The 17903-nt window shown below is 39.8% G+C and overlaps 1 protein-coding gene across 5 annotated transcripts in view; it reads right to left on the reverse strand.

The window, feature by feature from the left end:
* LOC119897915 (CUB and sushi domain-containing protein 3-like) overlaps nucleotides 1-17903 on the reverse strand; it is a 253016-nt gene that overhangs the window by 121126 nt on the left and 113987 nt on the right. For all 5 annotated transcript variants that reach the window (XM_038711956.1, XM_038711957.1, XM_038711955.1 and 2 more), the window contains exons 28-31: nucleotides 17019-17157; nucleotides 15439-15626; nucleotides 14960-15154; nucleotides 4969-5085 (exon numbers count right to left, since the gene is read on the reverse strand). In XM_038711956.1, coding sequence (XP_038567884.1) covers nucleotides 4969-5085; nucleotides 14960-15154; nucleotides 15439-15626; nucleotides 17019-17157 — 639 coding nt within the window. The remainder of the gene's footprint in view (nucleotides 1-4968; nucleotides 5086-14959; nucleotides 15155-15438; nucleotides 15627-17018; nucleotides 17158-17903) is intronic.

Genomic DNA, 17903 nt, shown 5'->3' on the forward strand with positions numbered 1-17903 from the left:
CAGAAACTATGACAGCTTGAATAGAACACAATAAATCTATACCGCTGAACAAAATATCTACCAACATTCAAGACATATGCATATAAACATTTCCAAAATGTTTTAAGCTCTCGCAATCCTTTGCAATGAAAACCTGTCAGCGAATCTTAAAACACACAGTGTACACCTGTGCGTTTTCGCAATCTACTACAGATGACAAAACAAAAGGAAGGAAATGTAGCTGATTATGTCATCAGTATTAGTCCTGTATGTCTACATGCAAAAATCAGAGGGTGCTTCTCAAGTCTCTTAATTGCATCCACGTTTCCCTCACTTGCGTCTTTTCCTTGCGTCTTAGTCCCGCCCACCGGGGGATTCATGGAGAGACCCAAGGAAACCAAGCCAGGAGAGAAGGAACAAGGAAATATGTTTTTAGTCCTTTCCTCCGAAGCGTCACATGAAGCGATGCCCGTTTCTGATCACATCAGCAGCAGATCACAGCTGGATCAGCTGTCAGTCAGCTCTAACACCTGTAGAGACTTTTGATGGAGTTTGTGTCTGCACACATGTGCACGGTGTTGGTACTAATAAAGTCTCAGTTATCAGTGCAGAGCAGCATGATTCTCTGTTACCTGTTTAACACCTGCACATGAATAATTATAAGTTACTGTATGTCCTGCTCACAGGCACAGGATCTGTTTTCATCAGATGCAGTAGGTGAGATGGCTGGATGTGCAGGCAGTTTTCACATCAAACTGGAAGTATAATAAATAATAACTATTCAAATAATAAATTCTAAATTTAAGTAAACTAAATTAAAGTGCCTAATTTTTAGAAAAAATGTAATAAAAAGTGTAGCTTGAAGTGATGAAGTGTAGTCTGAACCAATTTTATAATAAACACTCAACACATCATAACAAATGAACAGCTGTAATGCCTCCTCTTCTCTTTCATTTCCTCTTACAGAGCTACCACTTTCCTACTTTCTGTTGTTCAGTGAGAAACGTGAGCTCCAGCTCGCATTGGAGATCTATGAGATATTCTGGTTTTGAACTGCCCGTGGGAGGAATGTACATGTAAAAATCTGTACATTCTTGATTAAAAGTCATGTGAAATCTCTTTTATCTTTCGTCTCCTCAATTCGGGTGTGTTTCCAAAACGTCTCTGGTGAATCTCGCGGACTCGACTCGCAAGCATCGGTATGCACAGATTTGATTGGCTGAGCAGCGTCACATGAGACGATTGGAGCACATGCGATTGGTCTGTGAGGAGTTTCCTGGTCCTTTAAACCAGTACAGTAAATGCTAGAAAAGCTGCGCGGGTTAAAATAGAAACGCTCCGTCACGAGGTAGTAAGTCTCATTAATAAATGGGCTGTAGGTCGGCGGTCCGGAGAGGACGGCGGCTGGGTCCGGATCCGGACCGCGGTCCGCCTATTAGTGACCTCTGGTCTACGTGTTTACTATGTTTTATTGTCGTCTATTTGGGCTAACAAAGGAATGATCAGTCTCACATGTGACTCAATAGAAATGACGGTAAATTGTGTAAAACATGTTTCTTGCTGACAGACTCCCTGACTCTGACTTTAATTAAATAAAATTTGATGAGAGAAATAAAAGAAAGAAAACTCTTTCTAAAAAAAAAAAAATGAAGAAAGCTGTGTGTGGGGCTTTTGTTTTTCAGAACTACAATGAACTCAGATTTTAACTAGACAGTGAATCATAAAACAAATCAAATATAGTGTATTGCAGTGATACACTGTAGTTTAATGTTAGGCCTATCTGTCGTGATACATCAGATCAGTCCGATCAGCTGCAGCGTCCAATCAATATAACGGCTACCCAATAAGGGGACGAGTCAGTCAGTAAAAGACATAAAGGGAAGGAAGCACTGGTGTTTCTGCTCATAGCTCCTCGGAGCACAAATAAGAGCTTTGGGACGGTCTGCAAGATGGCGGAGCAGAACAACTTCTGGTTCAAGCGAGGATCGAGGAAACGACAAATAACAGTCCCGTGAAGCACCCAAAGTCATACTTAATGACTTGTACTGAAAGGCTCAACAGTAGCAGCTGTCCATTTTCCCCAGGCAACAAGATCTGAACCTCTTTCAACCATTTAATTTGATGTGGTTGCCCCTGTTGGCAAGCAGTTTTTATTGCTATATAAAAATAAACAACAACAACCACAAATCAAGAATTCTAAATTCCTCGCCTTCGTGTAGAAAGAAAATTAGAGTGTTGCTGTCGTATTTATTTACTTTTGTAGACAGAGTGTACTGTCACTACTACTCACCAGGCAGCCAGCCAGGTGCACAAGCAACAAGACAGCCAAACGTGGAAAAAACATCCCTAAATGACTTACTCTGTCACAAACGGCAAAGCTGAAATTAAAGGATGACTTATTTTTTTTCATAACCTGCGAAACAGTAATATTATCATCTGTGAGAACTGCCAAGATCTGGGCAACATTGCACACTGTAATATAAATTCAGGTTATGCTTGAAAAACTTTTCAACTGTGTTTATTTTTAAATATGAAGAACACTTTCCAGGCCTGCCTTATTTGCTGCATATCCAGATCAAATATAGTTGTGAAATGACAGATCTGATAAGGCTTACAGGAAGGAAATTATTTTTCCTATTATAATTGTATGTATTAACTTGAGGCTACCTTGTAAATATGCAATTAAAAAACATCTATCACTGTTAATATTATTTTTTTCATTATTACTGACACTAAGCCACTTGTTTTAATTTTATGCATTCCATGTCCATTATTTGATGATCAACAATTAAAATATTGCTTTCATTCTGGCATCCAACAGCTGATGGCTGGTTGCCACCCTTGCACCATAACTCAAACATGATATCAGACACTGTTCTGCACTTACTTAATCATATAATGTAATAATAATCATTAAGAGCACATGGCTTAATTCATTTTATATGTACGCCTTCCAACTGTAAACCTGTTGTGTTTTCTGAGGAGGACTAACACAGTGTGTTTGCAACAGCAAGACATGCATCTACATAATACTGCAACACCCCCCAGGTGTAAAACCCTCAGGTCACTGGGCTGGAGTCGTGAGATGATATTTTCCACTGACCTTTTCCTGCTAGTTGACACAATGTATCAAAGGCTTATGCTACGCCATCCGTCATATGGGGGACAGACTAGGACACACGTTTGATACTCTACCCTAGGCGCCTACAAATTTCAATTACCTCTATAGTAGACACTGAAATGTGATTTCTGCTATCACACTGCCTATAGGCTAGACTCAGCTGCCATGCTGCTACAGAGAAAACAGAAATTATCTCCATACTGTTTTATCTGGAGGTTAAAAACACTAAAATACTGTTTCTCTACATGCATCACTTGGCTTTATTTTAATATAATTTAACTCACATGTTTAAGGAAAGTAACTAATTGAAGTTAATTGAAGAAAAAACCAACAATAAATACTGTTATGGTGGTACTGTGGTTATAATACTGTATAACAAGTGAATGGCTAGTTTTCTAAGAGCACTTAAATACTGCCCCGAAAATAGCGATATGATGCTGGTGCAAGGACATTATCAGTTCTGGCTTTAGCCTCTATATCAAAGATTCATATAGTGAAATCAGGGACACATGCTTTGGATCATTTAGGATTTCTTGTTACATCCTAGCTAGAGTCGTAGTCCCAACATTTTCAACTTGTTCTGCCCTAGCTGTGAATCCCAGTTGCTTTATACTGCTCAGAACACATTTCCCTCAAGCCACGCCACAGCAGTCTTGTTCATTGGGACTCCTCAGTAGCCTCCGTGTCTGCACTCCCTGGAATAAAATTTGCAGGCCCAGGTCGGAATGTTGCTTGGTGACTTCTACACTCCATTAAGCTTTTCCAGGAAGTTTAAGCAAAGGCTGCATTTGTATATAATATTTATAATAAATAAATAAAAAAAGTGGGTCCTGTGGGTTCCTGGACTCCATAAGCAGTGGGAGATGGCAACAGAGGATGTAAACTGTCGGGCTGGATCATCACACTGGGGATTAACCCGTGTTTCATAAGCACAGGGCTTTACAGGATAAAAGCCTCTGCCTACGATCCCAGCATCTCTTTATGACTTAACATGGAATATTGAGCAGAAACGCATAAAGGTTTTCTGGACATCTTTGCTGAATTATGTATATACAGGGGCACTTGGATAAACTGAGCACCCGTGCATTTGCTTACACCATCTGTTGCCCACAGTGCTCTGCTGCTTGACCTTCCTCTCCATTACCTTTGGTACAGAGCATCTTTCATGTCAACACAATCAATTTTTGTTTCCCCTGATCCTATTGTGCTTTCACGCCTCCTGCTAAAGCCCAAACACTGCCGCTATTCAGATTCTCATGTGAAACAGCCTGAAGAGGAGCAGCACCCCCCCTCTAACAGTGTGTTGATATGGAATTCAAACATGTATGTATTGATTAAATGTGATTTCATTAGACACACACCACTGTGAGAAATAGCAGTGGCCTTCAATGACCTTTTGTCAATTCATAGCGTAACCATCAGCTTGATTATTTGCCAATTCAGTTGTCAGATATGAAACATGTACACAGGGATTGAATATTAATCCAGAAGCAGACAAGCATTTAACCTGTGTGAGTGTCAACTGCTGTAACCATCAAACATACCAATCCAAACTTACAAAACACTGAAATGCATGAAATACAAATGAAGCGCTACAGGGAAATGAATTATGCAAGTCTGAACATTTTGTTTGGTAGTACTATTTCACCTATGACCAGCTTTGAGAATAAGCCTCCATTTCTTCACAGACTGTCCTCTATCCTCATCATTAACATAAAACACAAACAGTCTCTTTTAGCCTCCTCCTCTCACTTCAAGATTAAAGTAAAAATATTTCTGGAACCACATATGGGCTATAAGCAGAAGCTGAATAGACTACAGGTAACAATTTTCTGCAACGCGGTGAAAATAATTCTTGAAATGCTTACCAAAGTCCCCAGGGACAAAGATGTCATAGACACAGCTCTGGCCTCTGGTGTAATTATGTGGGTAGTTTGGGGACAGCACAGTTCCCTCTGAACCTGTGAAGTGACCTCCGCAGGGAGCTGTGGGGGAGAGGAAGGGAAGCAACAGAGAAGCACAGTTAACAAATGTCAAACAACCAGCTCATAATACCTGGGGAAATGAGGCAATAAAATGCAATCAGCAAATCCATTTTAACCAGCAGAAGTGCACAGGTAGGCAGTTAATATCACAAAATGAAATGAAAAGTCCCCTTTGAACTTTATAGCTGCTGACAAATATAATTTTGGCCAGCATACAACAATCATTTGACACTTGAAAGACACTTTGGGGACATTTTCAAAATAAAAGTGAGCTGTAAAAGGACAAAAAAGGAAGCCTGAGTTGTGTTTACAGGGTTAAACCCTAAAAGGGAAACAACCAGGGAGGAAAAGTACTGTTTGCCATCAAAATACATAAAAACACCATCAATCAACAAAACATACAATCACAAAAGTTCCACACGCCTGCGACTTTAATCAGCCCGTATCGCCCAGCAGCATGTTTTGACAAACTCAGATTCTGCTCTTCAGCTGAAACAGGCTTTCAGTCACCGCACTGTGCAAAGAAGAAGTCCAATCTAAACTGACTACAACATTACAAAAGACCATCCTTTCATGTTAGTATGCAGTAATGCAGTTGGTGCCACAGTAAGCTATGAAGACCTCATCCACAAGAGAGGGGCCAACACGTCTCGCCCCCAAACAAAACTGATACCTTTGAATGCTTGGAGCTTGTAAACTTGCACCATCATGATAGTGTTGGTAGATATTCCACTGGCTACTGGGTTAACTAATAAAAGCTGTGGTCTGTCCTGCACCTGCATCGCATCTCAGAGTCCTATCTTAAGCTGTTAATGATGTACCTAATTTGCCACGAGGCCCTCTAATGCAGTTGCCTCAGACCTCACGGACAGAGCCATCAGGTAGGGGAGCCTCAACTGTAAACAAACACACACTCATTTGTTGGAGGGAAGCTGTCACCAGCTGCTCTGAACCCCCTGTGGCCCACACAATGCACATGTCACTGCTGTTTCATCAAGCAGCACAGGAGAGGATGAACAAAAGTGAGCAGAGGCGCTAATGTAGAACGACGGATCAGCAGTTTATCCACGTTTGGTTGTTGGGGTAGCAAAATGCATGTAATCAAACATATGTGATGATGGCAAGTGGGACTCTAATTCAAGCTGACTTGTCATACAGACTGGGAGCCATATTGCTGTAGTGGGGGAGGAATATGAGAATGCTGCTGGCGGGAAAGAGGGCACACTGTACTGTCAATCAATATCAATATCATTACATTAAATTACATTTTTTCATTTAGCTGACGCTTTTATCCAAAGCGACTTACAATTGCTATATAGAGGTTGCATGCTGCCGGAGCAACTAGGGGTTAAGTCTCTTGCTCAGGGACACAATGGTGGATGTGCTATAGTGGGGAACTGAACCCGGGTCTCTCACACCAAAGAGAGACCTGGGTGTCTTATCCACTGCTCCATCACCACCCCCAATATCAACTTTATTTACAGTCTCCTCCAAAAGTATTGGAACGGTAAGGCAAATTCCTTTGTTTTTGTTTTTCACTGAAGACATTTGGGTTTAAGATCAAAAGATCAGTATGAGACAAGAGTTCAGAATTTCAGCTCATTTCCTGGTATTCACATCTAGATGTGTTAAACAACTTAGGACATATCACCATTTGTATTAGACCACAGCATTCTTAGGTGAGCAAAATTAAAGGAACAAATAATTTTAAAGTAAATAACATTTAATATTTGGTGTCATAAACCTTGCTTGCAATAACTGCCTCAAGCCTGCGACCCATCGACATCACCAAACATTTGTGATGCTATTCCAGGTTTTTACCACAGTTCAGTCCTTGTTTGTTTCGGGGTGTTTCTCCCTTCAGTCTCCTCTTAAGGAGGTGAAATGCATGCTCTATTGGGTTAGTAATTAGACATTAGATTCGATTTTTAAACAGTAATTAGAGTACACAGTATATCACAGAATATATGATATATAATGATAATATATTTGCCTTATTATTATTATTAACTTTCTTGACTCGAAGGAAAAGATTTAAAGCGTCCGAGAGTGGGGGCGGTTCTGATATGGAATGGCAGATTGTTCCACAGGTTAGGAGCAGCTACACCAAAAGCTTGTTTGACTCTGGTTTTGAGTCTGCTTTTAGACACATCCAGGAGGAGGAGATTGGCAGATCTCGGTACTCCAGCTGGAGTGTGAACGAAAGAAGCTCCACTCCGGGAGATAGGCCTTGACCTTGGCTATAGTTCTCAACTGGAAGAAGCATGATCTAACAGAAAAGGATATCTGCTTATTAAATTTAAATACAGTGTCCAAAAAGACACCAAGATTCCTCACAGTCTAGCGATTATTAGATGCTAAAGGGCCAAGGGCACCTACATCAAGCATTTCAGAGTTTCCAAACAATATGACCTCGGTCTTGTCTCCGTTTAAGTTAAAGAAGTTTAGGCTCATCCATGTTTTGATGACAGATAGTCAAGCGGGGACTGTAGCGAGCCCTTTGTTTTTAAATTCCATCAAGAGCAGGTGAGCACAGCAAGAAAGGAAGGGATTCTCAGGATATGCTTTGGTTCCATTTTGAGAGCTCAGTGTAGAGCTAAGGAGAAGTAGGCACACTGCAAATCATTGTGTTTTGTAAAAGACAGTAGGAATAACCTAAACCCAGAAAACAAAGCTAAGTTATTACTTAGATCTATATGATGATATTGAGAACCAGATTAGCCATTTCAGATGGTTATGTATTAGGTTTCATTTCAAGAGAGTGCAAATTATTTTCAAAGTCCAAACTTGAATCTGAATCTTGGGTGAGATGCTAAAACGGTGACAGACAGTGCTTAAATTGAAATTTCAAATATGACAGATGTAACTGATCACTGATCAGGGGCCGTATTACAGAAACTTCCTAACCGGCAGATCTTATCCTAACTGCTTGTTAGCCATGGTAATAAAGGGTTAGGAACTGATTTAGCAAAAACGCCATTACAGATTAACAGTTCCTAAATCAATATTCCTTTCCTAACTTTAGATAAGAAAAGTGTATTACTGAAGCATCCTAGCTTCGTAAAATCTTTAATAAACTTTAGGATAACTGTTAAGCTGTCCTAACTTTTACTTTTCCACCAGGTAGTGTTTGCCAACTCGTTTAACACTCTTAAATTGCCTTTACAAAATCAACAAAATGTCAACAGGTGCAACTTAATTGATTCTCCCGACAGTAGAAAGGCTGTAGGCGATGTAACGCTTGTAACGCTGTAATTATGTAACATAATGTGAAGGCTTGATGTAACAAAAGGATCCTAATGCAAGTCTTTGATAGGAGGAGATCGTTAAATTCAAGAAATAGGCCTACATGAAAAACATGATGACGTTAGCCCGCAGCCTTTATTATGATTATTAGTCTATTTTTTTTACCGTCATTATTAACTTTCCCGAGAAGAGTAGCCTAGGGGTTTCTGCCGGGGTCAGTGAGGGAGCACAGGAGGAGCCACCAGCGGTTTCATCTGCTCTTTGGACACAACAGTTGCCTGTGTCTTCATATCACTGTAAATGGACTTCTTTTCTTTTTGACAGCATCAGCGCTCCGCTTGATGCCAGATATGCGGCGGAGACTGTGTCCGCTATTTTAGCCCACTTTACTTACTCTTTAATCTCCCGAGTTAAGCGTTATGTGGATTTGGATTTCTCGACGGAGGTTACAGTAGAAGTTCAATGATAGTTGTTGTTTCTGCTCCACAGTTATTAAAAGCCGTTTAGCTCTGCGAGATGAGAAAAGTAGCATCGGTTGCTAGGTAACAGACATAAAAGTTGATAACCCATGTTGGATTGAGTATTTAGGATTTCCTAACCTGAGATAAGATAGGATGAAGTAAGATAAGATAGGATTCCTAAAGTTAGTTAGGATTTGCTTCAGTAATACCAAATTGAGAAAAATCCTATCTTAAGACTTAAAATAGGAAGTTTCTGTACTACGGCCCCAGGATTCTGATTAGAAATGTGACCAAGATACCTACGGAGCACTCAGACAAGTCTTTGGCATATCTGTACTCCAATTTCTTTTTACTTATCATTCGGCATTTATACCTATACAGATATACAGTATCTGTGATACTACATATATGAGTTATTCTGTTATGGTTATACCAAGATAGGTATAACAAAATGGCAGTAAATGCACTATAAGAAATTAGTGCAATTCTGCAGATACACTTTACACGTACACAGAAAAACACCAAATGTATGTAGAGCAAAATTAGGCAGATACGCACTGATTTTTAACATAAAAAAAAAAACACTCTATTTTCTTAAACACCTTAAATCTAGTGTCCTAGACACCCTAAAGTCCTCCAGGCCCAAGAGTTGAGCCCCTATGTCATTTTGTGCTGAGGCTAACTACCCTTTCATGCACACCCTGACCAGTCGCAGAACACTGCTTTCAAAATGCCAATCAGAATAAAACCAAATTATAACACAATGTAAAGCTATTTGGAACACTGGAAAGAAGAAACTAAAAGTCAAAGAAGATTAGAACCTCACCTGGCCTTAAAAATAGATTATGAATTGGCAGAACATCTAAATTGTCAGAGGAAGAAAGCAGAGGCAGATCTTAAAGTACAGGCTCAGTGACCACAATGGAAAAAGGAAGACTGACGGGTCACTGATGAGGTTGAGACTAGGGCTGAAACAATTCATCGATTAAAATCGATAAAATCGATCAATAAAATGCATCGACACAAATTCTTTGCATCGTTTGTTGTTCTCCTTTTTGGGCCGTGAGTTGTAACCTCATAGTCGAGAGTTAACTGGGTGTCGGGGAGCTGCACCTTTTTACTCACCTCCAGCTCTCTCTGTAGCTCAGACAATGCTCATCCCTGCTACCTGCGTGTGCTAATCCATCCTTTCACCCAGATTCTTTGTCTTTATAATTGCCATCTTTATAGTAACAAACAGCTGTTTCATGTGCAGGATCGCTCATTTCCTGTTTCACATTTCACATGTGTTTTCTTGACAAAACGTGGTTTGGAGACCTGCGTCAGGTGACACAGCCGCTGTCAGCTACTGCAGTGTGTGTATGTTCCTGTCATCGATCAGTCACGTAGTGTGAACGCCACAACGTCTGCAAGACTGCCGTCATATGACAGTAAGTTGTGTGAACAGCACGGCCATCGGCCGACGCTGAAAGTCGTGAAGTCTGCACGAGCCTTTTGTATAACTTATATAGCACTCGGTTGATGTTTGAGTTGTCTATTTGTTGGTCTGATGTTTGCTGTATGACAAACTATGAATTTCCGAAAGGACTAATAAATATCTATCATCTACAAACGTGCACAGCTGATCCCGTTACGGTTGGGGTGGGGGGTGCGGCCGCCGCCAAGCAAAAGTACTTCTTAAACGACACATCAATGAATCGTTGAAATAATCTATCAAAGCTTTGAATACTAAAATCATCGTTAGCTGCAGCCCTAGTTGAGACAGAGCTGCACTTCCTCCTAAAATGTAAAATCTGGAATGTCAGATTTCAAAGAGCTGAATGACCTCTCAAAATTAAAAATACTCCTAAGAGGAGACAGGGCATTTCTTGCTGCCCATGTATCAACATGCAACAACCCGAGGGACAGTGAGTGACCTAGACACACACAGCCCATGCATACATTCACTCACACACACACACACACATTTATATTCACTAAAAAAGATTGCATTTATATAGTTCTGCATTAAAAATGCATTAAAAAAACACCGAAAATCAAGTCTGATCCAACCTGATGACTTTCATTACAGCAACTCATAATGTGACTAAGTAGTGTTTATGGCCCCCACATGCCTGACTGAACTCCTGACAACGTCTAGGCATGCTCCAGATGAGACAGCCGATGGTGTCCTGGGGGATGAGCTCCCGGGCAGTCTGTGGCACAACTGCACCAGCATAAGGTCTGACAAAGGCTCTAGGGGTGGGGGGAAAAAATCGATACAGCATAGTATCATGATATTTGCCATGGCAATACTGTATCGATACACGGACACCAAGTATCGATATTTTATTATATGAATTGCAGATGGAAGTTTTAACTTTTTGGTACTAGAATAATAAAATCCATTGCTTTTTTAGACCACTAGAAAACTTAACAGGACCATATAGAGGACTGAAAAAGTGATATGAACAAACAGAGAAATGTATCTCTTTAGATAAACAGATGTTGACAAAGTTTGACTTTAGGGACCTAATTGGAAGTTGGAATAAGGTAATAAATTGCAATATATCTCAATATATTCAAAATCGCGATAAAATCGAATCGCAATATAAATATTGTGATAATATCGTATCGTGGGGCCTCTGGTGATTCCCACCCCTAAAAGGCTCGGAGGATTTCATCCCGGTACCTAACAGCAGTCAGGGTACTGTTGGCTAGCAACGGAAGGTCTGTGCGACCGTCCAAGGATATGCCTCCCCAGACAACCGATCATGTGTCCATTTACTTTTAATGGACACATGTAATATGTTTTATACTTCCTTTGAATATAATCCAATTAATCTTATTTCTATCCTGTATAGACACCTTGTTTTGAAAACTGGACCTTGTCATATGTGTATCCTCCTTGCACTAAATTCATCAAGTCCGACCCAATTTGATAAATTATGTTGTATCTGGTTCTCGTATCGCATAACATGAAGACTTCACAGCCTCTCTTCAGGTAGGACTCTCATACGTGTCTTTGTAAAGAGAGAAACTGACAGGATAAAGTTGCTAATCTGTGTGTCAGCTCGCACCGGGCCATTTCAATAAATTTACTATAAAAGGCTTTAATACGAGTGCACTCCAAATTTAGGTGCGGCTAGCTTAATCACCTTCTCCGAAACGAGTGACAGAAACACTCAAAGCAGGTCAGACAGTTTGTTGCCTTTTCTAAGAAGTCAGCCACAGATGGTGTGGATGTGCTAGGAGACAATTCAGCGGAACAGTGTAAACGGCGATTTTTGCGTCATTCTCTGACACTTTAAAATGCTTCCACACTGCCGACATGTCAACGTAGCATTAATTGTTCGGTAAAATTTCTTCGGTTTTTGACTTATTAGGCCGACCACCGAAAGTGCTTTTTTGCTATTTTTGGCCGATTAATTTCAGTGGCCGAACATTCGTTGCATCGTTGCATGTTCATTCCCTTTTTGGGAAGCAATGGAAAATTATTGCAGATTGAAATCAGTTTTTTCTTTAAAGAAAAAACGTATGTTTTGCTGCTTACTATCTAACTTACTAAGTTCCGGAACGGGAGCCCATATGTTGGGCCAGCTGAAGCCATTAGCTTTAGCCTTCAGACTGGTAAGTCATCAGTTCAAATTTGGTCTCAAAGTAAAAATACTAAATGGAGAGATGCTGATGGACCCTTTCGTAAAGCACATAACCCCAGGGCTGTCCAGTGAAGTTACACATGTGCCAATTGTAAAAGTAATGAATGGCTCTCTGGTGAGAGAGTTGGTGTCCCCCGTTCCCCACTGCTGAAAATGAGAGCTGAATTCTAATTCAACCTTGGCAGATCAAATACTTTGAGGAGTATTAAAAATGGTGTAATGTTAACAAAGGGAGGAGCGCTGGGTAGTTTCATCTTTTCTTACTTCTCTTCTTGACACTGATCAGTGTGATACTGAAAAGCGCTATGGAATGCCTATGCTGTAGATTTGTCCTTTAATAATAACAATTTATACTTGGTATATTACAATATGAAAACTGTAAATTTACTATTTTTCAACCAGTTTCTGTCAACACTTTATGCAGTTGCTTTAACTACTGTTTTTTAACAAACTAATTCTGCAGACAAGGTAAACTCTTTACACCAACCAAACATCATGGCTTTTATATTTCGATTAATTAGTTTCTTGTACCATACCCTATCACAGAGGTTGCCTAACTTCTTGTAAAGTCAAGGTCTTATAATGAATGTATTAATATGGCTTTTGTTCATCCACCATTTCTTTCAAGCTAATCTTACTCTGCCTAGATTTACTGGAACTGCAGGTTTCATGTTTAGGGTCAGTTTATTGGTAGATTTATGGGTTGATCAATTGAGAACCCCAAAATACTGCATAGGTAGATCTTGCTGCTTTCTGTGTTTATTGTGCTGAAAGGACAATGCTTTAGTCTGTTAAGACTGATAAGATTCAGCTGCTCTAAACCATATATGGCATTTCTGGGTGTATTGGAGAGAAGAGAGAATGCACATTTGAAAATAATATGTTTTGGTCTTCCCCCGTGACCCTGTACCCAAGCGGTTGACGATAGATGGATGGATGGATGTTTTGCTCTTTTAAAAAAAAAAAAAAAAAGGTAAAGTCTAATGTTTTAAAGTTTTAGTATCAGAACACGTGATATTCAGCTTCTCAAATGTGTATAATTTATGCGTAATTTACCTTTTGAGGGTGTCATCAAAAAATACACACACACACACACACTCCTGACATACACAAGTGTGTGTTTGTGGAAATGGCCACTCATTACAGACAGTTTTTCTATGTTTTGGGACACTGAGGTAGACTCCTTTCTGTTCATTTCTGTAATGACCCCACACGACACTACATTTCAACTCAATTCTACACAGCACAGTCCTGGTATCACACAGTGTCAAATACTGACCAAACAGCTGGAGTACAGTTCTCAGCTACTCAGGCCTTCTGTTAAAGGGGCTATATGTAGTCTTTCAATGAAATTAATCACTTTTTATTGCCTATTTGTGAACAGGTTGTAACCCTTACATAACAATGAACCATTCGCCAGCTTTCTCGGTTACCTCTAAAGGCTTGTATGGCGCTTCCTATGTGAAGAAATCACATCTGATCTGAAAAATTCATTGGTCTGTGAAGGCTGTGACGTTCATGTGTGCTCCTGAGCCTCTTGCCAAGTGATTCTTAACCATACACACAGCAACAACACCGCAGCTAACAAAATAGAGTCTGCTAACACCATAAAATAACAGTAACAAAGTTGGCTTTCATCCTATTGGACAGGTAAGCAAATATTAGTGCAAAGCATGTGACATACATTGTGATTTTGCATTTAGTTGGCTCAAGTTAGATAACGTTAGCTTGCCGGCTAACACCAACCAGTTGCTAATGTTATCCGTTGCAAAATTATATTGTTGTATGACTTGCTACATTACTTCACCAGCTAACATGATCTATATTACTATACAGTGTACCACCGATATTATGTCAAAGTGTTGATTTGTTCCTAAAACCAAAAGTGATGCAAAGCAGAGGCTGCCAGCTAGATTAGAGGATCTGGCGTTCAATTTAGATTTATTGTTGCTAAACCGATACTCAGGTATACAGCTTCTTCGCTAGTCTCAGTCGCTGTAACTTATACAATAATGCAACATAATGGTGCAGGACAACATCACAATGGAAGATCCATTCAGTACAGTAACCTAAAAACTGCAGCCTAACTGTTATACTAAAGCATGGCAACAATCTCATCTATAATATTCAGTCTAGCTCACTAACCACTTTCATTATCATCCAAAAAATTTAGCTATACTGACATTGCTTCTCTGGTTAAAAAGATACACAAGTAGATACTGAAAAGCAGGTATTGCCAATATATCATGTTGGCTAAATGTAATGTTACCATGCACTGAGCGTGGATTGGTTTGTCAAGCTGATAAAAATATTACTCTAATATTGCAGTGGGAGTTTACCTAAGTTTCCAGATTTTTGTATGACGCTGTTACCGGGGTGTGTCAGTCTCTGTTTTGGCTCGCTTATTAGTTCGAGCAGGCACACGAGCACACGCTTGGGATGGTAGCGGTTACAATCTGAAACCTCAACGCTAGACGCCATTGAAAACTACAAAGGGCCCCTTAATGTATGTCTAGTGTTGCCTCTCACCTTGACAGCTTGGTTTGGCTCTGTCCCACTCTGGTCTCTTGCTGTTGCCCATGACACATGTCAGAGTGGTGTAGCCCTGCAGCAGGTAGCCAGCCTCACAATGAAATGTCACCATAGAACCCAGCTTGTAGTCAGTACCCATTCTGGTGCCATTCATCATATTCCCTGGATCAAAACACGCCTCCCGCAGTTTTGCTGCCAATGAAAAGAACACACCTTTTAGAACAGTGACAACGGTCTGTGTTTGATTTAACAAAACTGTGTTATTAAAAAGTAACATGGTGGAAATGGATAATGGATATTGTGAAATAAAAGCTGTTCTCACAGCTGGCCTCAACACAAAAAGTTGTGTACAGTAGCATACTTCAATGACGTTATTTTCAAATTCATTTATATATGTATCAAACTAAATTCCCCGCTGTAATACATAAACATATTCTGTGAAAATGTATATAGACTCCGACTTGCATTGAGAGTACCTTTGTATTCCAAATGAAAGCCGGTGTAGCTTACAGAGCCATCGCTGCGAAATGCCAAGTACATGTAGTTGGAAGTGCTCTCAATCTTCTCAGGTAGTTTACTGTCTTGGAAACTGCCAATCAGATGAGAGCTGCTGTCTGGCCCATCGTAGATATACAAGAAATCATAGTTGGGCTCAATACTGAAGCTGTGAAAAGCAAAAGAAACAGACAATTGAGAGATAAAACAGTTATTATTTTACCAAGTCTTAACCACCAGATTGCACAGATTGTATGTGAGATTTAAAATGCATTAGGGTTTCAAAAGGAGAGTGTGCACCGCGGTGCTAGAAGTGAGTCACGCCAAGCGATTTGTTTTGCATCTCCAGACAAAGAGATAAAAAAAGATATCTCCCCCAAGAGGTGAGAAGAGATTAAATTGTTGTGACACTACACTGGCATAAACTCTTCCCAGACGGCAACGGCAATGCAGTGTGAAAAGATCGTTTCATATTGTAGCACTGTATATCAAATCACATGCTGCAGCAAGAGAGAGAGAGAGGAGCATTTGTTTTCAAAATAATGAGCGTGGTTTATGACAAAAATGTAAATAGCTTGGAGATAATTGCATTTGAGTTGGATCAAGGCAACTCCAATTTAAAATCATAACTCCATCCTTTCATTTGGCATTCCCAAGACAGAAAGCAGCATAGTGCTAACTCCATTAGATGTTTTTGAAGGACATATTTGAAAAAGAAAATTCTCTCCTTCACCTCAAAAATAGGGAAAGTGCATGGGAGTCTTCTTCAGCCCTTTATGACAGGACTATAAAATAATACTCAACAGTCAAAAGTAACGCTGTCCATGAAAGTGCCCTCAGGCCTATCCATGAGATGTCTCTGCAAGTATTGCTGCTACATGCTTAGATTGAAATTAATAATGTAAAGCTTATGGTCTGAGTATCACTGAACCTAGGAATGAGGTGCACTCATATCGCAGTTCTGCCTGCATTATACAGTATTCATCCAGAAATCTTGTTTCACCACATTTCAGCAAAGTAGCAGGAATAGGTGCCTTCTGTATGAGTGTAGAGGCACTACTGCTTTCCCCCTATCTCCCAACACACCTGGACTCAAATTCAGGTGCTCTGCTTAACACACATGGCCAACTTTGCTCAATACTATGATGTTATAGCTGGTCCCACTGCAGAAAACAAGCAATTCCATGGCACAACCTGAGCCGCCGTGCATCCACTGGGAACAGACTCCATTCTGTTTCAGGTGGGTAACAAAGGTTTAAGGAAAGCTTCATCTTGTAAGCTACTAGATGACAACATTTTTTTTCCACTGTTATCGGAGCCACAATTCATATCCTGCAGTAACCTTAAATTTCTGGATTTTCTTTTTAATAATATCATTGTCTCAAATAACTTAAATAACACATGTGAATAATGTATCAAACCCCTGTGTTTTAAAATGTAACTAATACATTATTAATTAAGCCTGTTTTTACATTTCTGGCTATTTAGAAATCCAGTGTTTTATTTTTTGACTTAAATCAGCTCAACAAAGTATAATTGGCAGGGTAGCAGCTCATATTACCTGATGAAAGCCAAGGAAATGACATAGTCAGAGTGGACAGCAATAAGCCAGTCACAGTCTTTGCTGTGAGGGTAGGGGTGTGGGTAGTTTGGAGAGAGGATGAATCCCGAAGATCCAGTCACATTGCCTCCACAAGGAGCTTGAGAGATAAAAAAAGAAGAGATGGATGAGCAAGTTGCACACAGTTATCACAAAGAAAGTCTTTGCCTGACCTGCTGCAAAGGTCTTTGGCTGAGCTGAGTTCAGTTTGAGAAAAGTAAGGAATGAGCACTTGTAGGTCATTAAATATAATGAGTCAAATTCTATGACCTTTGTCAACCTCTATCAGCAAGTACCAGGTACTGCAGTGACATCAGGCCAAACACAGGGCATTAGAAAGACTACACCATTATTTCCTTACATTATGATTAAAAGATCATTTTTGTAGGACACTTGTCCTACCAAGGCATTTAATTGTCCTGGTATATTTTCAATTACTTTGTGATGTAGCCTGTTTTTTTTCTTGTTTTTTTATTCAGTGTTCGACAGGTCTGCTACGTATCAGGTAAGCATAACATATGACAAATACAGAGAATAAACTTTACAACAATAATTTATTTAAAAGGTCAGCTTTTCTGACTTCTGTAACTCTTTCAACTTTGAACATTTTACTTTCTGCTCCATACTCATTATGTAGCTATCTTAATAATGTTTTCCACCATTTATTGATGCGGACTAAAAAGTAATGTAGACTATTCAATAATTAGTTAAAGCTGCAAGCAGCGATAAACAGGCCCTTGCACCTGCGGCAATACATTTGAATTTTCATGCGTTTAGACACTGCACAAAGGAGTTAAATGTCACTCCCTTTGTCCACTGTGTGGCCCTAGAAAACACCAATTATGT

Source organism: Micropterus salmoides, unplaced genomic scaffold (genome assembly GCF_014851395.1).
Source record: "Micropterus salmoides isolate LMB-PRFRI ecotype aquatic unplaced genomic scaffold, ASM1485139v1 Ms_hic_scaffold_11, whole genome shotgun sequence".
Taxonomy (NCBI): Eukaryota; Metazoa; Chordata; class Actinopteri; order Centrarchiformes; family Centrarchidae; genus Micropterus; species Micropterus salmoides.